The sequence below is a fragment of the Priapulus caudatus genome, unplaced genomic scaffold (assembly GCF_000485595.1).
Source record: "Priapulus caudatus unplaced genomic scaffold, Priapulus_caudatus-5.0.1 Scaffold667, whole genome shotgun sequence".
In the NCBI taxonomy this organism is placed as follows: domain Eukaryota; kingdom Metazoa; phylum Priapulida; class Priapulimorpha; order Priapulimorphida; family Priapulidae; genus Priapulus; species Priapulus caudatus.
In genome coordinates, this window is record NW_014577728.1 from 110,710 (window position 1) to 134,756 (window position 24,047).

The following is a 24,047-nucleotide window of genomic DNA, read 5'->3' on the forward strand; positions in this document are numbered from 1 at the left end:
ATTGCAGTATTATCAGACCGCTCAACTCCATTTCTAAAATAAGTTTTGCCTACCTGGTCAGATTAGCTTACTTCATAATGTCTGTAGACATTGATTATCTGGGTGGCTTTCTTGCCAGTAATAGTGTTCCTATATTACTTCCTAGGATCAATAAAGATTAACAAGGCTATCAGTGATGAGCAGAAGTTTGTGATAGGTAAAGAGGAATGTGACAACGAAAATACTGCAGATTTTTGTAATGGTCCATTAAGGAGCAATACAGATTACAAGTAAGTACTCACTGTAAATAATTCCATTCTATAAACTGGAATTTCATAAATGTTGGTTTACCATTTTTAACCAGAGTTCATTGTAAAATGCAGAAAATGCGAGCGAAATGTATTATGACATCGCTACTGCAATTTCATGTTGATATTTAATAGTATATGTATATAGTATAACTGTCATAGGTCATACGTGAATGGCCCGACCAGGCCACAGTATGTTTATTTGGTTTATGTACGTGCTTGAATACACGCACACACCCCTGTTCTGTTTGCCTTACTGAGTGCATCACGAAACAATAGGTATGATCTAAGATGAATCTGTTATCGTTCTGATGCATCTGTAGTTGATGTTCGTTATTCACAATACATTACAGGATTGTAGTTCGAGCTTTCACGATGTGTGGGTACTCCACAAGCGCACCTCTAATGACCTGGACTACTCTTGTCACTTGGTGGATCTACATTCTAGTGGTTGTGTTGCTGACCTTCATTGTCCTGGGGATCTTATTTTATTACTGTCGGAATCATAAAATCCAGTCAGACGGGTATGTTTTTATTGGGGTCACTGTTATGAGATTAAGGTAGAATAGTAACTAAAGTACATAAACTAGTGATTTACTTAATTTATTCAACTTTTATTTTGAAGTTTTATTGTAATCATCATTCCTAAAGCTAAATAATTTATTAATTTTAACCATTGAAACTTTCTGAGGGACTCATAATTTGTTTACAATTCAGCACATTTGTTAGAATATGGTTGTACATTGTTTTGCACTGCAGATGGATGACTTAATTATTTGTTATTTTTATATGCAGAGATAATATAATCCCGCCTAAGCCATTGACAGATTTTCGAGTGAGAGAAAGGTATGGCACTATAATACTACTATAAACACGTACTTACAGATCATTTAGATAACCAATTAGGTACATCCAATATTTTCCAGATTGATGACTAAAACATACCAAGCAGCAGCTTAGATGTTTTGGTGGTGACATGTCATTGTCATGGGATTTTATGTAAAGGAGCATATTTTGTGGTTTCTCATGACGTGTGAAATCTCTCCGATTGATGGCAGGTGATGATTTCCCCACTATATCAAAAAAAGCCAATGCTCTGCCCACATATTCGCAAGTCACAATTTTGAAGTGTGTTATAAATTAATCTCACTCTGTCAAGTTGAACTCATTTTAAGTCAAGTTCAGCACCACTCCGGCCCCACTCGATCCCTGCAAAGAAATGTACAGCTTTCAACACGATTTCCTAGGAGTACTCATTAATTACTATACTAAATTATTATTACTCATGATGTAATTATAGTGGATAAATTCAAAATGATGTATGTTGGCACAGGTGTTGGTTAGCATTTATTTTGTATTTCAGGCCAGTGCCTCTGTCCATCTTTCCAGCTTATGTACAGAACATGAAAAAAGACTCAAATTTAATGTTTTCTCAAGAGTATGAGGTTGGTACTCTAATTTTATCTCTATTTTAATGTCCTAGTAATGTTAATGATGTATAGTTATGTATAATCACTAGATAAATTAGGAGTAAATGCACAGCTGCATAACCGTCTATAATAAGAACAATGACATTGATAAATCGCTAGTTATGTTAAGTCTATATACACTGGTGTTTACAGTGTTGTATGCTACATATTTTCAGCAAATTTAACACACTCATCTGTATATAAGCCAGAAAAACTGAAGGGAAATACATTATTGTTCTGCTTGATGAATTATATGCCTCCAATCACAGAGCATGCACAGGTTGTTACCAGTGTTTTCGTTTTAGGACTTAAAGTCAATTATTGCAAAGCAGCCAAGTAAAGACGCTGCTGACCTGATAGGCAACAAGTCAAAAAACCGATTTATCAACATTTTGCCATGTGAGTTTGAAATATCAACAGGAACATAATTGGGGTCTGTCTGAGACAAATAATGAACAGCCAACTTGCATCCTCCTCCATATGTTTGCTTGTAATGTTTACATGACATTTTACCAGGTTTATTAACACATATGTTCACAATTGATATATATTATATATGAGGTGTGAACAATGGCATTAATGTGTGTGCATAAATTGTACATCTGACGACAGCGCCTGATATGGGGAAAACTCGCAGGAGGCACAGCAGGGATTTATAGTTCACATTAAGAATACACTTAAGCTTTTGCCTGGGTATTGCTCTAATGAAGAGTAAATGGATATTGACATATGAATCAAATCAATCACACGTTTTATTTATCGATGATGTGTCTCTATATGCTCAGGCCGAAACATTTCATGAAATTTCAAGTGAAATCATCATCCAATATGTGTCAAACTCCTTTTTCATTATTCACCCCTGACACATATATATCTGTATGTATGTATATATGTATGTATGTGTGTATGTATGTATGAATATATGCATGCACGCATGCACGCACGCACGCACGTACGTATGTACATGTAAGGAATGTATGTTGCTTATGGGATCATATAAGATTTTGTTGCTGGCTAATTATGCATGAAAGATTGACTTGGACAGAAATATCAGGAAAAGTCTATACAAGGTAATATAATAAATGATAAACCCATGATGAATTGTCGATGTATGTATGGTGATTAACCCAAACTTCATTTTATCAAGTGTGTGGATGGTGTTCACGTGTTCCTTATGCAGTAACCCCATTAGTAGTATGTAATTTAAAACTTGACCATTGTGTAAATTGCAGATGACCATTCACGTGTGAAGTTGGCTGTGATTGATGGAGATATGGAATCTGACTACATCAATGCTGACTATATTCCTGTAAGCACTCGTGTAATCTGTGTAAACACCAGAGTAAGTGGCTTAAGAAGGAAGAATGACAAGCTGCGTATGGAGAAGTGAAAATGCACTAATGTCAATGAGCTTAAACAAGAAAGGATTGATACCGCATATCACTTTTTTACTGCACTTGGAATTTGTTGTGACCTAATAGTAAAGGCATGTTCTCTTTCAACAGGGGCCTCACTTTAAAAAAGAGTACATAGCTACACAGGGACCAACCACGCGAACACTGAATGACTTCTGGAGAATGATATGGGAAGAGGACGTTGAGGTGGTTGTCATGTTGACACAGGTTATGGAGCATGGACGCGTAAGTGTTTTTTAGCTCATCTGACGTAGTCAGATGCAGCTTGTAGAATCGCATGATTGTCCGTGCCTCCGTGCGTCCGTCCGTCAACAGTTGGGCACAAATCTTAACCGCTCGACGTACGGTCACGATATTCGGGACGTGGGGGGTAATCCGAAAACGAGTTGGGATGTCGAAGCTGGGGGTCAAAGGTCAAAGGTCAAGAGGTGTAAAAGAAGGGGAAACATTCCCTCCTTAACTTAAGATATAGGGAGGAAATGCAGAATTGCGGCACAAATCTAAACGCTCGACCTAGGCTCGTGATAGTTCGGTGTATAGCATCATGGTAGGAAAAGCCATCACTCTGCCGAAATTGGAGGTAACAGGTCAAAGGTCAATGGGGCACAGGGCAGATTTTAGACATTTTCTGGCGGACATGGTCTGACGGAGCGATTGAAAAACTTTTTTGTTTCAGCGGTGACCTAGGCATTTTTATGGCTTTATTGAAAGGACCATGAAATGTACTTTCTGCTGACATGCGAACAGTAAAGTGTCGGATAACCTTTTGACCCTCAAGAGGATGGTTAAACATGGATTTCTTTACTGTTAGAAAGAATTTGACTGCGCGGTTTGCTAGTAGAATCTATACATGCTTGGATGTATGAGGCTACAATGTCACAGTGAAATTTCAAAAGCTAAATTTGGTTGAAGAAACTGTAGTGTACTGTCAGTGTGTTACATGTAACTTATGCCACTGCCAGTGGCCACTGCCAGTGCATGTGGTGGTGATAGTACTGTGTAGTTTTTGCCTGCATTAATTAGTTACAGGTGGCAGCTCTCTATTCCGCCTGTAGGCTTGCGTAGGTAAATGGATGAGTGCTTACCTATTCTGTCTTGCAAATAGTGTTGCTACTACGTACGATGGGAGCTTCCATCTTTAATCTTAAGACACTTAAACGTACGCGCCATCTTGTGGCAACTTTCATAACGATTGCAATGAACGTTCCTTTGAGAAGGTTCCTGATACCATCCCTGTGCATTCCACTGTTTCGGCGCGTATGTGAACACATTTGGGACTAACAGGGTTTACTAGAATCCCACCACTCCGCGGCACTTGTTTGTAAGTGCAGTACATGCAAATGAACAAGAAAATATATATCTCAAAATATGAACTTTGGATAGATACCTTTAATAATACCTATAATGATACTATAGCAATATATCAATAACGTGTAGAGCAAACCTAACAAATTTGGAGCTGTTATTTAGATATTTGTTGAAATGTGCGTGAGCACGATGAAACATGCTTTCATACTTGCGTGTGCGTGTGTGTGCGTGTGTGTGCGCGTGTGTGTGCGTGTGTGTGCGTGTGTGTGCGTGTGTTGTGTGTGTGTGCGTGCGCGTGCGCGTGCGCGTGCGCGTGTGCGTGCCGTGTGCGTGCGTGTGCGTGCGTGTGTGTCGTGTGCGTGGCGCTGTGTGTGCGTGTGCGTGCGTGTGCGTGCGTGCGCGTGCGCGTGGCATGCGTGTGTGTGTGTGTGTGTGTGTGTGTGTGTGTGTGTGTGTGTGTGTGTGTGTGTGTGTGTGTGCATGCATGTGTGTCTGTTTGTGTGCGCTCTAATCTGCATATTCTAAGAAAGTGAATGAAGAAGTTGTTTCAATGATTACATGTAGTTGGTATTTTAATATGAAGCGTGAATGGGTAATCTCTCACAATGTAAAAAATTATTTACATCGTTTTTTGTCATCTGTGCATGCACAATGCGTTTCTGAACATTTCTTCATGAAATATCACAATTTCATCATTACTCGAGATCCTGTTATACTTTTGCTTTCAAAGTTCAAAGTTAAAATTAAATAGTTAAAATTAAAGTGTGGGAGTGATCTAGCAGCAGCAATTTAAACCTGCTATGGCCATAGTAGCACTGATAAATATTTTTCGTTTTGACAGCAAAAGTGTGAGCAATACTGGCCTGACGATGATATCGATACAGTTTGGTACGGTGACATCAAGGTACATCTGGTATCAGAGTCCACACTAAGTGACCATGTCATACGAGTCCTTGAAGTGGAGAAGGTAAAGTGATCTAAGAGAAAATTTACTGTAATACCTACGTATTTCAAGTTATGGCATGCAATCTCACTAGAATAAATTTATTGGTTGGTTGTCAGTTTGCTTTTTTAAGTGTTGATATCCTTTGCCTATCTTTCCCTAGTTTACTATCTGAAGTGAAGCGAAATTATTTAGTTTACTTATATTCTGAGTAAGAGCATGCAAAATGTAGCATTCAACAACTTTATGTAACAATAGCAGTAAATACATAATGCACGTGGCGGTTTAAATAATACTAATCATTAACTAACTGCTACTAGTCTTTTTCTACACTTACTACTAACATTTTTTCAAGGGTTCTGAAATACACATAGTGAAGCAGTTTCATTTCATTCATTGGAAAGACTTTGGCATTCTGGACAACTCCAGAATCTTGCTAAACTTTGTGCGCACTGTTCGAATGCACATTCCACATGCATACACAGCTCCTATTGTTGTGCACTGCAGGTAAGCAGCACATGTGACCAGTCACTCTGTCTGTTATATTCAGTGTACGCCGTGACCAGGTTCGCATATCACACTTTTAGAATTAATTAAAAATTATCATTAAACTCATTATGAATCAGTAATTTTATTGCTGTAACTTGGAATGCATTGTATTTTTCACTGACCGTTAATTTTCATAGAAATCAGATTATTTTCAACTCATAAAACGGTCATGCTTACACTTTTAAGAATCGTGTTCACATTTTTAAGAATCATGTTTACATTTTTTAGATCCAATGAAATACTCGCTAATCAATTTGATTTCATTGCTAATCAATTTATCTTTTTGATTAGTAATGTGCTGATCAGGTTAAATATAATTTATTGTATACACTGCATGGTTATGTATATTACCGAATCAATATTACACTGCCTATAAACCCTGGCCATGCATGTCTCACTAGCTGTGTATTCTATCTGTAATTATTCACACTGTATTCTTTAGCTTTTTCTGTCATGCTGTGGATTACAATGTCATAATTTATAGTATATATCTTCTGTTACACTGTTTTGTATATCTAATATTAATCAGGCAATTATTGGATATTCATAAAACTCTTGTTTATAACAAATATGTAACCACGTAATACCATTGTAAAAGCACACAAACATATGTACCTTTACAATGCGACCTGTATATGTCAATTTAATTTTGACCATGAATTTTGCTGTTGCCATTGTCACACTTTCGATTTTGTCTGTCTCCTGTCAACCAGCTGTTAGTTGGTCACTATTATGAGTGCCATATGCAGTCATGTTCCTACCATTTCAAATGGCAAAACAATATATTTTTGTGTGGATTTGATCTAACGTGTGTGCAGGCATATAGTTACTATTATTATTTGCTTCATTGCAGTGCTGGCGTTGGAAGGAGTGGAACTTTCATCTCGGTTGACCAATTACTGCACAAAATTCAACAGCAGCAAACGATTGATGTTTTTGGATTGGTTCTGAATATGCGAGAATATCGTGCACACATGGTGCAAACAGAAGTAAGCAGCCATGTAGTCGTTTGCAATCTTCATCTTCATTTCACGATATAAATGTTATCCTGAATGTGTAGGTTATAGAAAACTATGCAAAGTTTTAACGTTATTTATATTTTTCCATCAAAACCCAAATTTACCATGTCTGAAGCACGTAGAGAAATTTAATCAATTTTATTTCGTACGGCTTCCATATAATTGATATATTTTGATGTGGCTTGCAGACGTTGGTAGTATTGGAATGCAAGCAAATTAGCTGCATGATTATCAGAGAACTCTCAAGCATAAATTTTAGTCACATCAATTAAATCATCAATGCTGTATAATCAAAAGGGTTCAAGATATATAGCTTCATCTATAGCACATAATGGCCATCTTTTAAGTGCACTTTGTAGTCATTTTTCATTGATATGCAACGTTAAAAAATTTCATGTGCTTAAATATAGTGAACTTTGCTTAAAAATAGTTCGCAGAAGTCATGTTGCCCCTAGAAGACCAGTGATGCATGACTTATTTCTTTATCTGGCTGTTACCTGATTGCAGGACCAGTATGTGTTTGTTCACGATTGCCTTAGCGACGCGTTACAAGAAAGTACGCATGCATGTAAGTATCAGTCATATGACTCGTCATTGATGCTATACTATACTTTAATGTAAAATCGTATAAGAGTTTATTCGTGTGGATAAACGACCGTGGTTCTTTAAATTAATATTTGTTAAAATTGTTTAACAAGAGACAAATTGTTCTTCTAACGTGAAACCAGATTTGAGTTAACATGGCGTGCATTGCATGGTGACTGGTCCTGTTTCTGACAGATCACAATGATGCCTACCAGAAGGATGATGCGCCCATCTATGAGAACATTAACCCAGTGCAATATCCTGATAAGATGGCTTCAAGTGTCTTGTAGAAGATTGATCTATCTTTCGATAGTGCCAAAGAAAGATGAACTTCTGGCCAGTGTGGTTTGAAATGGCTATACCACAGGTGTGCCTTTGGTCTTGTGACTCCAACTACTAAATGTCATTGACAATGGCAGTCCCCAATTCCAGATGTTATAGTCACAATAATCTAATATTGATATTGATCATAATTGGAGGTTCATCTATCAGATTGATTTCATCCAGCTTGCAGTAAATGGTTGAGATGCTGTACTCAGAATAGTTAACACATGCATACAGACAAATCGTATGCATGTGTGTGGTATTTATGTGCTTCAGTTTTCAGGTTTGATCTTAGATACGCATAATTGTTATTGTACATGCCTGCAAGCTAAATTCATAGTTATCTTTGTGATTTTCTTGTGCCAAAAGACCCTCTGTATCTGCCAGAGTACATGAAATACGAAATTGTATTTTGCTTTATTTGTATGTATTTAAGTGATGCTTACGCGAGTATGAAAGTATCAGCTAGCTAACGCTCCATTAGGAGTGTTTCCAACTTTGATATCATTAATGATTAATGGTTAATGATTAATGATTGATAATCCTAACCCTAACCCTAACCCCAACCCAAACCTAAATAACATTAAACCACAAACTAATATATAACCATGACCATGACCATGACCATATATATATATATATATATATTATATATAAATATATATATATTTCTATAATATATATATATATGTTATTATGACCATTAATGACATTAAAGTTGGGAACACTCCTAATGGAGTATCACCCAAAGTATCACGATAACATTGTGTGGTTTGGAATAACAACAGGAGCTGTGTTCAGTGTTCACGAAACTCATCATTATAACATCACCCAGCAGGCGTTTCATATAGGACGTTTGTCAAAGTGTTGTTCATCGTAACCATTTTTTTATCAATGCAGGTATGATGCTTGTACTGCAAAATTATGTGATATAACATAATGTCCTTCTGGTGGCTTGTATGTCATTACTAATGTTGTTTTTACAAGTCCATATACTATGTTCTAAATATGTCAAATAACAGGTAAATATGTCAAATAAGTTAAAAGATGTGTGTAAATAATAACCTATCAAATGACTGCAATGTATATTATTTTGTATTTAGAAATTTGCTTATGTAATCAATTGATTCTGAAGTTCAAGATTCTATAATAATATATTTCTGTTCCAACATCGTCACTAGAGTGAAACATAGGGGAAGAGTATGGGAAACCACGAGTGCTGTACACGCGAATATGGAGGGTTTACTGTGATGTGATATGCATGTGTATTGTGTCAAATATTTAGTCAGTCATACTCACCCGATTGGTGATTGCAGCACCAACCGATGTTTAATGGGTGTAGCATATTATAAGCCAAATATCTCTATGGGTTAAGTAAATATATTTAAAATGTCATCATTGAATTTCGTAAAAATTGGAACCTGTAATTATTGAATTAAAAATTATTACGCAAAAACCATCAAACGTCTTCTTTCATACAAAACCCGCATATATTTTGGCGGTTAGTGTTATGGAAACATTTTGAGTTAAACGTTGTAGGTGTTATAGAGTAAGATATATAAAAAAAGAATATAGAGTACTCTAAAGAATATTATAGTCTCCCTAAAATCGATTCTTTACTTTTATTTGAGTTCATTCGTTCCTTTCATGTAAACTCGATATTCACTGTTTAGGGTTGCTACATATAGAGATATGATTGAGTGTCAATCTCGCTAATTATGTGCGATTATCCAGGTAGTTGTCCTAGAATCATCCGAAGGCGCCGGAACGCCTACAAATCTACCCGATCATAAGCGATCTCAACCCGGAAACAAACCACGGTTCGTTCGACGACACCCACGATAATTTCCAGCTCATTTCATCTGCCATAAATCTATGGTGCGCGTCTAACTATTGAAGGCGTGACACATTTCACGAGGCTTTTTCAGTCGGTAGCGAGAGGGTGCATCTCATGTGCTGGCGCGTCCACACCGTTGTAAAGCTGTGTTTCCGTCTCCTTGTACGGCTGGTGGGTCGTACACCTCTACGTGCCCATCCATACCTACCCGGTGCTTTACATCCTTGTCGGGTGCAGGTCTGAAACACGCAAATATTTTGTCACCGTGTTCGCCTTTTTCTGCCACCCTGCAGCTTTTTATTTCTACATGTTCCCCTTGTTCTAATCACTACATCTACACCTTTAATTTCGTAACCTCCTTTATCTTTCCTTTCTGCACCTTTTCCCCATTCTCTACCATCTCCCATTTCTTTACCTCAGCTACGTTACACACCCCGCATTTCTCTATGTTCTCCCCTCGTCTACATTCTCGCAGTCTCTTCCTTCACTGCCTGCTCCATTTTCTCCTTAACTCAGGCTTTAGTATAGTTTCAGTATTAGTGGCTGGGTTATCCAAACCACAAGGTCACGCAGCCACTCCACTTATGTATGTTGGCCATAATGTTGGCCACCATACATGAATACTGCTGCTGTATGGTTTTGTGGTTTTGTAGTGCTTCAGTGTTAGTTTCAGCCTTACATATAGCAAATTACACAAAGTTGGCAACCAAATTATTATATATCTTCATCCCCCCCTTCTCTCGTCTCGCTTATATATATATAAGTATATATATATATATAAATATTTATTTATTTAATATATATATATATATATATATCTATATATATATTTGTGTGTGTGTGTGGGGGGCGGAAGTGTCTCCGTGTGTGTGTGCGTGCGTGCGCGCGCGCGCGCGCGTGTGTGTGTGTGTGTGTGTGTGTGTGTGTGTGTGTGTGTGTGTGTGTGTGTGTGTGTGTGTGTGTGCGCGCGTGTCTGTGTGTGCGTGTCTGTGTGTGCGTGCATACATCCGTATGAATTGATGGACAGGCCGAGTATAACCCGTATATAGTACATAATATAGAAAATATGATCATTATATATAATCTATATATACGAATAAAACATCAGTGGAATTGTAGGCGCCAGCTATGGTGCAGGGGCGTCGCGGCTCGATTGAGCTCATACGTACTTTAGCTTAAAACTCCAGAATTTCTGTTCCTTTCCAAACTCCTCGGCTTCGTCTAAGGTCTCTGGCAGGTTTTCATTGAGCGTCTCGGGCAGATAAAGCACGAGACAGCCTCCGGCGATGGCGACAACGCCGAAGGTGATGAGCGGGATCGCCTCGCTGTATGTAGCCTGCCAAAGCCCAACTAACGCGTTAATTACTTCGTCTGAGAAAGTCATCATTTAAGTCAGCTAATTTTGTCTGAAACGGAGACAAGAACCTATCAATAGCTATACTATGCCGATCAACAATAATTGTATAATATATATACGTAGTTTAATATATATATACATGCATAGCTGGCTATACATAGCAACGCGTACACTTATGCACACTTAGACGCACAAGCCTACGTACTGCATTAAGTTTGGCGCACACGTGAGTATTTTACTCAAGTAAAATGATGCATGCGTCAAAATACTCACGCGAAATATTTTTAGCGTCCGCCGCACACGTGAGTAAAATTACTCAGGTATAAGTGGTAATGTAGATCACGTGACTGTGCGCAGCCAATATTGGGCGCAGTCATCTTTAAAATGATTTAAACGCATGCGCTGTGAGTACCATTGTTGAGTAAATTTACGCAGCTAGCGCGCACACGTTCAGTATTTTGACGCGCATATTAAACATGTTTGATATTGAGTTTCTTGATGCATGAGTCAGAAAACTCAACGAAAATCCGCTATTGCTTGCTTGTATTTTGACGCATGCATCATTTTACTTGAGTAAAATTACTCAAGTGTGCGCCGGGCTAAACAAGCAAGCAAGCAGAACATGCCAGGTAAACTATCCGAGGAATTCCTAGAAGAAATGCGCTGGATGCTGTCATACAGAGAGATGAGTAGGTCACGCGTAAGTGAGTTGGGAAAATCTCGCTTGCGTGGATCCATACAACGGTGAAGGACGCTGTGACCAAGAGCTTTGCCAACATAATAAGCGATATTCTTATCGGATCTGTTATGGAAAAGACAACAGCCCACAGTTATCTGTTATATAGCTTTCCTTCATAAGACATCAATGCAACGCACGTCTTGTTAGTAATTATATAAACACGCACACGCGTGTTTACGGTGTCCCTGTATGACATGACATTATTGTTAACTTTATGTTGAACCTGATTGTTTTGTATGTGCAGTCAACCTGTGTGCCCATGCGCATTTTTCTTTCTGCTTTCGCACCGGTTAGATACAACAAGGATATCTGTTGATCAGGCGGGTATGGAACGAAACTAGAAGTTAACTGGCCTTTACATTCACATTTAACTTGACATCGCTACCGAAAGACATGTACGTGCAAAACTGGATAGACAAGACATACACGCACATCAACTGTGTGCCTTTGATAGGCTAAGCAGGATCGTTATATCGACAAAACGACAGAACACACATGCTTCGTACAAACACTAACAATGAATAATATTAACCAATGTAACTACCTAAGCGTGTACAATGCCAACCGATGAGTTCTGTCTACACGTTTACTAGTTTGAAGTACTTTACTTCGCATTTAAGCTATAATACAATTTTGATGTTTTCCCTCTTGATTTGCACCTGCATGCACAGTGCATGTACACGTACGGTACACAATAAGTACTCGTATGTTTACACGTTCCCGTACACGTACGCATATAAACATACGTACAAACACGCATACAAACATACGTACAAACACGCACAAAACGTTATATATAGGTCTAGATAACAGTAAGCATTAAGAAAGCAGTATACATGCCAGGTAAACAATCTGAGGGATCCCTAGCTGGAATGTCCTCGATACCATCATACAGAGAGATGTGTAGGTCACGCGTAAATGAGTTGGGAAAATCTCGCTTGAGTGGATCCATACAACGGCGAAGGATGCTGTGATCAAGAGCTTTGCCAACATAACCAGCGATATTCCTATCGGATCTGTTATGGAGAAGACAATTAATAGTCTATAGAAGATAGCTATTATAGCGTCTCTTTATACGAAATCATCAAAAAGCTCTTCTTGTTGGTATCCATATACGTCCACGCACACATGTGTGTTCATTGAGTAATTCTGTATGAAAAAATTTTCTTCACCTCTATATGGGCTTCGAAGCAGGAATTTTCAGACGGGAACCGGTGTTTCAGGCGGTCTACCGACCCTCAGATCACACCATTGGTGTATCAATTACTCCATTACTGTCAGATAGATCATAATGTATTTGAAATCCTTGTGTAACATACCGACATAACTCAATTTTCATGCCCAGATTATAATATAGAGCAGAGCAGTGAGCACCTTTACTCTAGCAATTTCAAACAAAATGCTTAGAGGCCATACAGAACTATATGGGTTCAAAAGAGGGATATTTGCTGAGGTTGGAAATAGGACGAAGCTAGAAGTTAACTGGCAACAGTTTCGACTTGCCATCGCTAGCTCAAGACATTTCAGCGTGCGAGATTGGATATGCAAATAAAAAAGAACATCCACTGTATACATATTCTAAGCTAATCAGCTATCTACGCATTGGCGAGACGACAAAGTAGTCAGTCATGTACGAAATAAGCACTAAACGCTAACAGGGACAACAATCTAGGTCTATAACACGTACATCAAACGATGTGCAAAGCGAACGCTATATTATGTACTGTGCACGTACTAGGCCAACCACAAAAGGAACGGCAGCGAGAAAGATATTGGAAACTGACGCCAGGATGGCAAAGGCCGTGACGCGAAATGGTGTGGCCACTATTTCACTGCCCGTCATCGTGATGACGGTGTATGAGGCAGTTATCATGAGTTTGGCCAACATTGCCATCAGGATCTTGGTCCAACCTGCACAGAGAGAAGGGAAATGAAGGTTAGTTCGCGCCTGTCTCATATTTTCAGACATGCGAAATTCAACTGATACTCACGTGGCCTTTCCGGACAAAATGTACTGGCGGTAACGAGACATTGTAATACTGCGTGTAACATTCAGCATATGCTAATGTTGTAGAGCGAAAGAACAAACTTTCTGACAACCGGCCCCATATTATAATATAGAGCAGGGGCCCGTTGTCAGAAACTTCGTAAAGTTACGATTAATTTTAAGTCTAATGTTAATGTTAAGGTTAATTTAATAGCGTTGCCAGAAACCAACTTAAACTAAACTTAACTTAAGTGAAGAACTTACGCATAACATGAAACTGTCATAATTTCAATGTCACACAGGCTGCTGATTGGATGAGAATCGATCACAAAATTCAAATTCATACACATTTATTGTACATGACAGATAATTTATGCATCTTATGATGGCTAACAACATATAAATAATATCTTGATGAAAAATTATCGTGGTCATGAATTTATTCTGGCAGCAACAAGACAAATTCCTTCAGCAGTGTAACGCGCAGACGCGAGAAATCGTGCAAGCGTGAAAAACCTTTAGAAACAAGAAAAAAATGCCATATCGCCATTTGTAAATGTAGTTGTTTTGGTGTTATACGATAGATAATTAACGATTTGATGTGTTTTCAAGAAAAACAACACATTTTATTCATCTATTATACCAAAATATAATATTCACTATAATTGTAAAATGGCGTTGTGTAAATGTGTTATTTTCAATAATATTAAGTTAAGACTTTAAGCACTCCGGATCTTCTTAAGTTAAGACGAAAAGTTACGAAGAATTTCTAATTCTCTTAAATTTAACGAGTTTCTGGCACGCTTTAAGAGAAAAAGTTAATGTTAAGGTTAATGTTAAGACTAATTTTTTTCTGACAACGGGCCCCAGAGCAGTGAGCACCTTTACTCTAGCAATTTCAAACAAAAGCTCAGGCCATCAGAACTATATGGGTAAAAGAGGGATATTTGCTGAGGTTGGGAATAGGACGAAGCTAGAAGTTAACTGGCAACAGTTTCGACTTGCCATCGCTAGCTCAAGACATTTCAGTGTGCGAGATTGGATAGGCAAATAAAAAAGAACATCCACTGTATACATATTCTAAGCTAATCAGCTATCTACGCATTGGCGAGGCGACAGAGTAGTCAGTCATGCACGAAATAAGCACTAAACGCTAACAGTGACAGCAATCTATGTCTATAACACGTACATCAAACGATGTGCAAAGCGAACGCTATATTATGTAGGCCCCCCTACTGTGCACGTACTAGGCAACCACAAAAGGAACGGCAGCGAGAAAGATATTGGAAACTGACTCCAGGATGGCACAGGCCGTGACGCGAAATGGTGTGGGCCACTATTTCAATGCCCGCGATCATGATGACAGAGTATGAGCAGTTATCATGAGTTTGGCCAACATTGCCATCAGGATCTTGGTCCAACTGCACGAGGAAGAAATGAAGGTTAGTTCGCGCCTGTCTCATATTTTCAGACATGCGAAATTCACTGATACTCACGTGGCCTTTCCGACAAAATGTACTGGCAGGGACATTGTAATACTGCGTGTAACATTCAGCATATATGCTAATGTTGGAGAGCGAAAGAACGAGGAAGGGCTAGTTGTAGTGACATTGAACGACTATATCGGTGTGGCCGAGATTTGGTATGGGTCTGTCCTTAGCACTAGCCTCTGCAAAAGAAGCAATGAAGCAGCTTCCCCACCTAACTATATTGAGAAGCTACACAAAATATCCCTAATGAACATATAAATAACGTAAAATCAATGTGAAAAACGTTAAAAACGCAATTAAATTACAGCCTAATGTCTGACGTCAAAGAAAATCCATAGAGACTTCTTCTCGCTACGGCCCTGCAATTCTAATGTCCATCGTGTCTGTACATGTCTAGCATTTATATACTGTGCAGCATATAGCACAAATATAAAGCACGTACCCATGAGTAATTTTCCATGAAACGTCTATATCCTACAGAACATTTAATCTCTATCTCTACTCTTCATGTACATCGAAAATTATGTAAATATTAGTATAATATTAAATAATAAAATGATATATATAAAAAAATAATAATAATAGAAAGAATAAGATATATAGCTAAACAAAATGTGGCGTGTTAAGAAACCCGTAGGGATTCACCGAGTCCATGCGTTCGCTAAACATTAAAACAAGATGTACGTGTTAGAGAACCGTAGTGATTCACCGAGTCCATGCGTTCGCTAAACAAGAAAACATCATGTGCTTGTTAGAAAACGGTCGTGATTCATCGAGTCCATGCGTTAGCTAAATAATATAATGGCTAAGACTAAGAATTATACAAAGATAAAATAATAATAATGTTAATATCAATATACTACATAATGAAATAATAATATATAAAATAAAATAATAATAATAGAAAGATAAGATATATAGCTAAACAAGATGTACGTGTTAGAAACCCGTAGTGATTCACCGAGTCCATGCGTTCGCTAAACATTAAAACAAGATGTACGTGTTAGATAACGGTTGTAAAATGATCGAGTTTCTCGGTAGACACATCGATTCACATTCTTAATAACTATGACACGCATGAACGTTGCAGCGCTGGTTATGATGACGCCCACGTACCATGGTGAACACTATATAATTGACGCCCAGGCTCGACACTCTGTCTAACGTCGTGCATGCTGCGATTGTCCTAAACCGGTAAGCCGTCGGTGGGATCTCGTTGGCGACGCAAGAGGCGATCGTGAAGCCGCATGTTATCAGGAACTTTGCAAACATGACGAGAATGATCCGCGTCGCAGCGAAATCTTTAAACATGAGACCACGTATGTCACTTTACATTACATTACTTTACTTTACATTTTAGATGTACGCTACTCTACAGATGGCATCGTGCGCGTCCATCCTCTCTTCTCCAAATTTGTAACACAATAACGTTTCCAACGTTTAAAGAGGTGTAGTCGACAGGCAATAGACGGCTAGATGAGATGGAACTCGTGTAGATCTGGCAGCTCATTAGACAACGATAGGCGCACTCGGCAAGGGGCTCGCCGCAACTTTGGAATGTTTGATATCAAAGTGTCGTTCAGCTTCATAGCATAGGGAAGAGTGACCGAGTAGGCAGGTTATGCATCGGATTAAACCACGAAACACGGTATGTATGTTCACCGTTAAATTTGTAACTGGGTTAAGGAATAAATGTATAAAGGGCATACATGTTAAGATTATCTTAATGCCATCTGAAGGAAACATTTGTATATGTTAAAGCAGGCGGGAGATTCTTTTATTTATATATATTAGGGATAGTCGTAAATGTTCTACTGTCGTCAAAAAATTTCCTCGCAAGGCAATATTGTACAATAACGCAGCACAAAACACCTTGCACATGCATCAACAAACGAACACACGTACGCGCGCACGCAGAAGACACACAACAGAACAGACTATGAAATCACACACACACACACACACACACACACACACACACACACACACACACACACACACACACACACACACACACACACACACACACACACACACACACACACACACACATATATATATATATATATATATATATATCTTTAATAATGTATATAAACGTGTAAATAAACTTCATTACCATTTGAAATCGGCAACATGAGAAAGCATGACACTCCCGCAACTACCATTGTCACAAATGTCGGCCACCTTCTACCAAATCTTTGCATGAGAGGCCAAATAATTATGTATGCTGCAATGAATAAGGCACACATTATATAGTTTTACTTAATAACTAAATATAATTTTATTACTTACCTAACTTAATGTGTTTCATTACAAACCTCAATGAACCATGATACCGTATCATTACATCGTTGTATCCTACCTGCTCGTTTGCTGTAAACATGTCGATGGTGAATTTCGTTACCAACTGTAAATAATTGCGGCACACTAGCAGGGTGGCCTTATTTCAATTGTTAAATTCTGTTATAATATACTCACAGACAATTTCTACTGCTCCCGAGAAGAAAAATCCAAGGTACACGTTATCAGCGACAAACGTTCCTGAGCTATACGACAGACCGATGTACACTATTGCATTAGATACCCTGTAATAAAGAATTATCGAGATTGTTGATCATGCTAGCTAACGTTACTCGATCTCATGTGTCAATAGACACGAGAAAAAGGCGCCCGCGTTGCTGGTCGCCGTTGCCAGCCAAGATTATTTTCTTCGGTCGATCTTCCGCGCTCACGATCGGCAGGTGTGCCCGAGTAAGGTGTGCGTGGTCAAATCCTATCTAAAAATTTAACGTAACATTCCGTTACACTCATTCGCCTTTATTCATTAACAAAACTGAAAACGCTGACTGATCCACACACTCAACACTTTCATCCATTCGTCTGTAAATCCGTTCATCCCTCTTTATTGTGGTGATGATCGTCTGGTAAGTACTTGCTAATTCATTGTGAAATAGATGAATAGATGGGCGGGTCGATTGATGAACGGCTTAGCGGACAAACGAACGGACGAGCGGATGGGGAAAAAAATTCGCGACCCGCCCATCTATGACATCTATTCATCTATTTCACAATGAATTAGCAAGTACTTACCAGACGATCATCACCACAATAAACTTCTTGAGAAGGTAAGGGTACTTTAGCAGGTGAATAACATTCTCACCACCTCTTGGCTTCAGACGATGATACTGTGATATCAAAGACAAAGGGCAAATATGTGAAAAAGTAAGCCGTATTTATGTTAATCAAATACCAAACGTAGATGTTGCGCATANCATGTGTTGTATTTTTGCTGTGTGTTGCATGTTAATGTGCTGTGCGTGCATGCGTGCGCGCGTGCGTGCTTTCGTGCTGTGCGTGCGTGCTGTGCGTGCGTGCTGTGCGTGTGTGCGTGCGTGATGTGCGTGCGTGATGTGCATGCGTGCGTGCGTGCGTGTGTCGGTGTGAGTGCGTGTTGTGCGGGCAGCATTATCAGTTCTTGGTTTCTTTAATGAGTCTTTAATACACGTAACGAAACAACTTGTACAGTACGCATGCATCTACGCAGATAGAAATTCATCATGTGATATGTATGATTCTCTGCATTAGATTTCCGAGACAAATCTATACTATTGGAATTCATTGCTTTCTCACCGGAATTCTAAGCTGCGATAATAGAGATTCGGAAACTTCAGTTTTGTTCATCTTTGCGATTTTCTTAACGATGCGATCAGCCTTTTCTTTGCCGTGGTTAGTAAGAAGCCAACGGGGCGACTCTGGAAGTAGCCTAAAGGAGTACGTCCGGCATTACTAGCCAGGCTATAGGTTCAGTGAGCCTATACTATATATCATGCAGCAAAATAGTCTAAATACGAGGTGAGTGTGAATTAATCCAGCCGTGTCAATTACAAAGTATTTCGTTAATGTTATAATGTTATATTTACTTAAGCAGATGTGACCAGTTTGGAAGAATTCATTCAGTATTATTAAAAGGACGAGGCGCTGCTCTAAGTTTAGATTCATCACGTTAGTTCTGTAATACAATGCGACAAAATAGTAATCATTTCCGTCCATCGGTCATTCCTTTCTTTCGTCTGTTCTACCGCACGCCCGTCTATCCATCTATCCATTCATTCAGCCACTCGTCCATCCATCTATCCGTCCATCTATTCATCCATTCATCCATTCATCCATCCATCCATCCATCCATCCATCCCTCATCCATCCATCCATACCACTGCCATTCCCACCATGCCATCCATCTCATGCCATCCATCCATCATCATCCATCCCATCCATCCATCTCCATCGTTCCATCCATCCTCCATCATCCATCCCATCCATGGCCACTCCATCCATGCCAGTCCATCATAATCACATCCATCCATCCATACCATCCACCATGCCATCACGATGCCATCCTATCCTCATCCATCCATACATCCATCCATTCGCATCCCACATCCAGCATCCATCTATCTCCATCTTCCATCCATCCATCCATCCATGCCATCCATCAGCCATCCATCATCCATCCATCCATACCAGTCCATCCATCCATCCATTCCATACCATCCATCCATCATCCATCCATCCATCCATCATCCAATGCCATCATCCGATCCATGCCATCCATCCATCCATCCATCCATGCATCCACTCCATCCATCGCATCCATCCATCCTTCCTTCCAGCCATGCCATCCATCCTCATCACATCCATCCATCCATCCATCCATATATCCATCCATCATCTATCCATCCATCTATCCATCCATCCATGCCATCCATTCCATCCATTCATCCATCCTACCTTCATCTATCCATCCATCACATCCATCCATCATACCATCCATCATCCATCCATCCATCCATCCATCCATCCACTCCATTCCATCCATCCATCCATCGCATCGCAGTGCCATCCATCATCATCCACCATTCATCCATCCACTCCCATGCGCATCATGACCATCTCATCCATCCATCCATCATCCACCATTCCATCCATCCATGCCTTCCATCCATCCATGCCATACCATCCATGCATCCATCCATCCATCATCGCATCCATCCATCCATGCCATCCATCATCCATTTGATTCATCATTATCACCATCGCATCCATCCATCCATCCATCCATGCCATCCATCCATGGCATCCATCCATGCATCCAATCCAACCCATCTCATCGCATCCATCATCCATCCATCCATCCATAACCATCCATACCATCCAGCTGCCATGGCCATCACATTCCATCCATCCATTCCTATCCATCCATCCATCCATCTCATCCATCATCCTCACTAGCATCCATCATCCATCCATCCATCCATCACCATCCATCATCCCCATTCTATCCATCGCATAGCATCATTCGATCCATCTATCCTCCTCTCATCTATCCACCATCCATCATCCATGCCATCATCCATCCAATCCATCCATCATCCATCCATCCACTCCATCCATCCATCCATCGCATCCATCCATCCATCCATCCATCCATCCATCCATCCATCCCATGCCATCATCCATCATCCATCCATCCATCCATCCATCCATTCATCCATCTCATCCATCCATCCATCCTCATCCATCCATCCATGCCCCATCCACGTCCATCGCACATCCATCCATCCATTCCATCCATCCACCCATATATCCATCCATCCATGATATCGCATCCATCTATCCATCCATCCATCCATGCCATCCATCCATTCATCCAAGCCATCAATTCCATGCTCATCCATCCATCCATCCATGCATCCATCCATTCCTATCCATCCATACCATCCATCCATCCATCCATGCCATCCATGCATCCATCCATACCATCCATTCCGATCCATCTCACCATCCATCCATCACTGCCATCCTCTCATCCTCCAATCCCAATCCATCCATCATTCCATCCAATCCATCACCATCCATCCATCCATGCATCTATATAGACCATCTCCATCCATCCATCCGTCCATCCATCCATCATGGCCCATCCATCTCATCCATCCATCCATACCATATCCATCCATCCATCCATGCCCTCCATCCATCCCATCTATCCACCCATCCATCCAATCCATCCATCCATTCCATCCATCCAGTCCATGCCATTCATCCATCCATCGCGACCCATCCATCCATACCATCCATCCATCCATCCATTCTATCCATCCATCACCCACATCCTCTATATCTTCCATCTAGCGATCTATGGCAACAATGTAATATATTATATATATATATATATATATAGTACTATATATATAATATCATATATAACACATATACCACACACAAACACATGCACACGCACGCACGCACGCACGCACGCGTGCAAGACACACACACACACACCTACATAGCATGTATATATACACAAGAAGTATAATAACGACATAATGCCATCGGAGCCGTAGTCAGCACCGCTACCATCCTCCAGCTCTTTGTAGCCCATGCGATGAGAGGCAATATCATGTAACCAACTCCAAAGAAAATCCATATGATCGTCGAAACAGCGGAATGATATTCTGGTGATACTAGTTCTAAAGCTGAAAGAAATTTAATGCCTTTGTTACATTGTCCATGATCCCGATATAATAGCATATAAATAGTTTAATGCAAGAATTAGGAAAATACCGATAAACATGCTCCCGCCTAGTTAATTTCAGAAAAATTACGATATATATTTTACGCACGCGAGCACAGTTATTCTCTATTTAAACACGTACCTATGTAATAAACATAGAAATATACGGGGATACTATATAAATAGGTATTTCAAATAGTCTGTAGATAATATCTTACACAGCACAAACGGAGTTTGGAATATAGCCGGTACTGTCAAACCAACTAAAGTCCTAAACACGGTGAATGATATGAATTCAGGTGCCACTGCTGTTGCCATGCCAAACACAATTTGCACGACCAGCACGCTAAAGAATCCCGGTCGCCTACCAAACCTATAATGATACACAGCACTGTGAATGTGACCTGCGTAGTGCATACACTTGACATGAGCATGTGCGTGGTAATCTTTTTATTTACTTAGCATTGTCATTTTGAGTATTATTTCAAATCACGCTGCGTTCGCGTATAAATGTAGCGGGATCGTCATGCACCTACAACCTTGTCGAATTAAATCAATAAAACCCGTATTATATTGTGGATAAATAAAATAAAGAAAAAATATTACTAGTTGAAGGACGATATGCAATCGCACGAACGCGTGTTCGTGTGCGTGTGCGTCTTGTGTGCGTTGTGCGCTGTTTGTCGTGCGTGTGCGTGTCTGTCGGCGTGTGTGTGTCGCTCGTTTGCGCCGTGCCGTGCCGTGCGCTGTGTGGTGTGGTGCGTGGCGTACGTGTGTGTTGTGTGCGTCGTGTGGTGTGTGCGGTGTGTGTGTGTGTGTGCTAGTGCGTGCCGTGGTGTTGTGTGTGCGTGTGTGCGTGTTGTGCGTGTGGTGTCGTGTCTGATGCGTGTGTGCGTGCACTCGCGTGCTGTTGTGTGTGTGTGTGTGTGTGTGGTGTGTGTGTGTGCGTGCTGTGCGTGTCGTGCATGTGTGTGTGTGCGTGCGTGGCGTGTGTGTGTTTGTGTACTTGTAGCTGTTATTTTACACTGAATTGTAGAAGTAATGGATAAGATAATTCATTTATTGATTCTGTTACAGATCTTTTAGGATAGCACATCGTTGTCTATCCTGTCACCGACCCATCGCAAAGAATATGGTTCCGATGATCTGCCACCAACGCTGGAAACATCTAGTTCCATACTGAATGTTCCCATACCACGCCTTACCGCCAACCAGTTTCCCACTGCCAAGTACAGAAATGACGCTAAGGAATCGTCTTGTCAACTCATCATCAGCGTTTAGTACTGATAAAAAAGGTATGTTCTGTCAATAGTTAACATTTTAGATTATTATCGCAATAAACAGTACTGCTAAACTACTTCATGGGCCGGCAGGACTACCGTCGGCTGACATTTTTTTAATTATTACACAATTATCATGGTTACTCAACGATACTATTATATATGCTTACTAGGCCCGGACGGCGTTGTGTGCACGGGGATTTTGACACGTTATGTGTGAACTCGTGCCCAGCAATTAAACAATTAAAGCAATTATTTTTATTTGCAGGAAATATAACGATACCTAGACGTTTTGTTCTTCTAATCTATGCCTACGTACTAGTCTAGACCCGTGCCTATGACTTTGCGTTCGAATAACTTGCTATTTATGTACACCTCTATTTATACAATGATTTGGAGCCTGCAAAGAAATCCGTAACACCAAGAGCTAATAACACGGTATCATTAGCTCTTGGTATTATGAGCATTCACACATACCAATGCACTGGGAATTCAAGTCATACACACACGCGCGCACACGCACACCAGCACATAAACGCGCGCACACACACACACAAACGCATACAAACAAACATTTTGATATTACCTCCGTGGCGATCGTTTTATCATACCAGGTGTGATCAAAATTCCATCCGTGCTGACATTCCGTGATCGGCCATGCACTCGTGTTGCATCTGTTGATTAACGATTTATCTCCATCGGCGAACAATGTAGCTAAAACCTCGGTGAAATTCACATCGTAAACTTTGCACTGGCTGTGGACGACGACGCCGTCTTTTTCCTCCCATGGCAGAGTCAGATTCTTCAGTTGCTCCACAGATAAGTTGTAGTCCTGCAATTCCGGCACTCTGCACCAGTGGTCGGGTACGCCGATCATGAAG

General features: G+C 40.0%; 1 protein-coding gene and 1 pseudogene across 2 annotated transcripts in view; one reads left to right on the top strand and one right to left on the bottom strand.

The window, feature by feature from the left end:
- Positions 1 to 8,439, top strand: part of LOC106812623 (tyrosine-protein phosphatase 10D-like) — a 32,121-nt gene extending 23,682 nt beyond the window's left edge. The window contains exons 11-22 of one of the 2 annotated variants that reach the window (XM_014816536.1): positions 146 to 269; positions 641 to 811; positions 1,083 to 1,133; positions 1,651 to 1,732; positions 2,062 to 2,155; positions 2,989 to 3,065; positions 3,262 to 3,396; positions 5,321 to 5,446; positions 5,778 to 5,929; positions 6,825 to 6,960; positions 7,498 to 7,558; positions 7,771 to 8,439. In XM_014816536.1, the coding sequence (XP_014672022.1) occupies positions 146 to 269; positions 641 to 811; positions 1,083 to 1,133; positions 1,651 to 1,732; positions 2,062 to 2,155; positions 2,989 to 3,065; positions 3,262 to 3,396; positions 5,321 to 5,446; positions 5,778 to 5,929; positions 6,825 to 6,960; positions 7,498 to 7,558; positions 7,771 to 7,865 (1,304 nt within the window). In that variant the 3' untranslated portion in view covers positions 7,866 to 8,439. Of the gene's footprint in view, positions 1 to 145; positions 270 to 640; positions 812 to 1,082; positions 1,134 to 1,650; positions 1,733 to 2,061; positions 2,156 to 2,988; positions 3,066 to 3,261; positions 3,397 to 5,320; positions 5,447 to 5,777; positions 5,930 to 6,824; positions 6,961 to 7,497; positions 7,559 to 7,770 lie in introns of those variants that run through there. The other variant, XM_014816537.1, reaches the window with a different exon arrangement.
- A 1,054-nt stretch (positions 8,440 to 9,493) lies between these two features.
- LOC106812619 lies at positions 9,494 to 23,874 on the bottom strand (annotated as a pseudogene).
- Between the last annotated feature and the right edge of the window lie 173 nt (positions 23,875 to 24,047).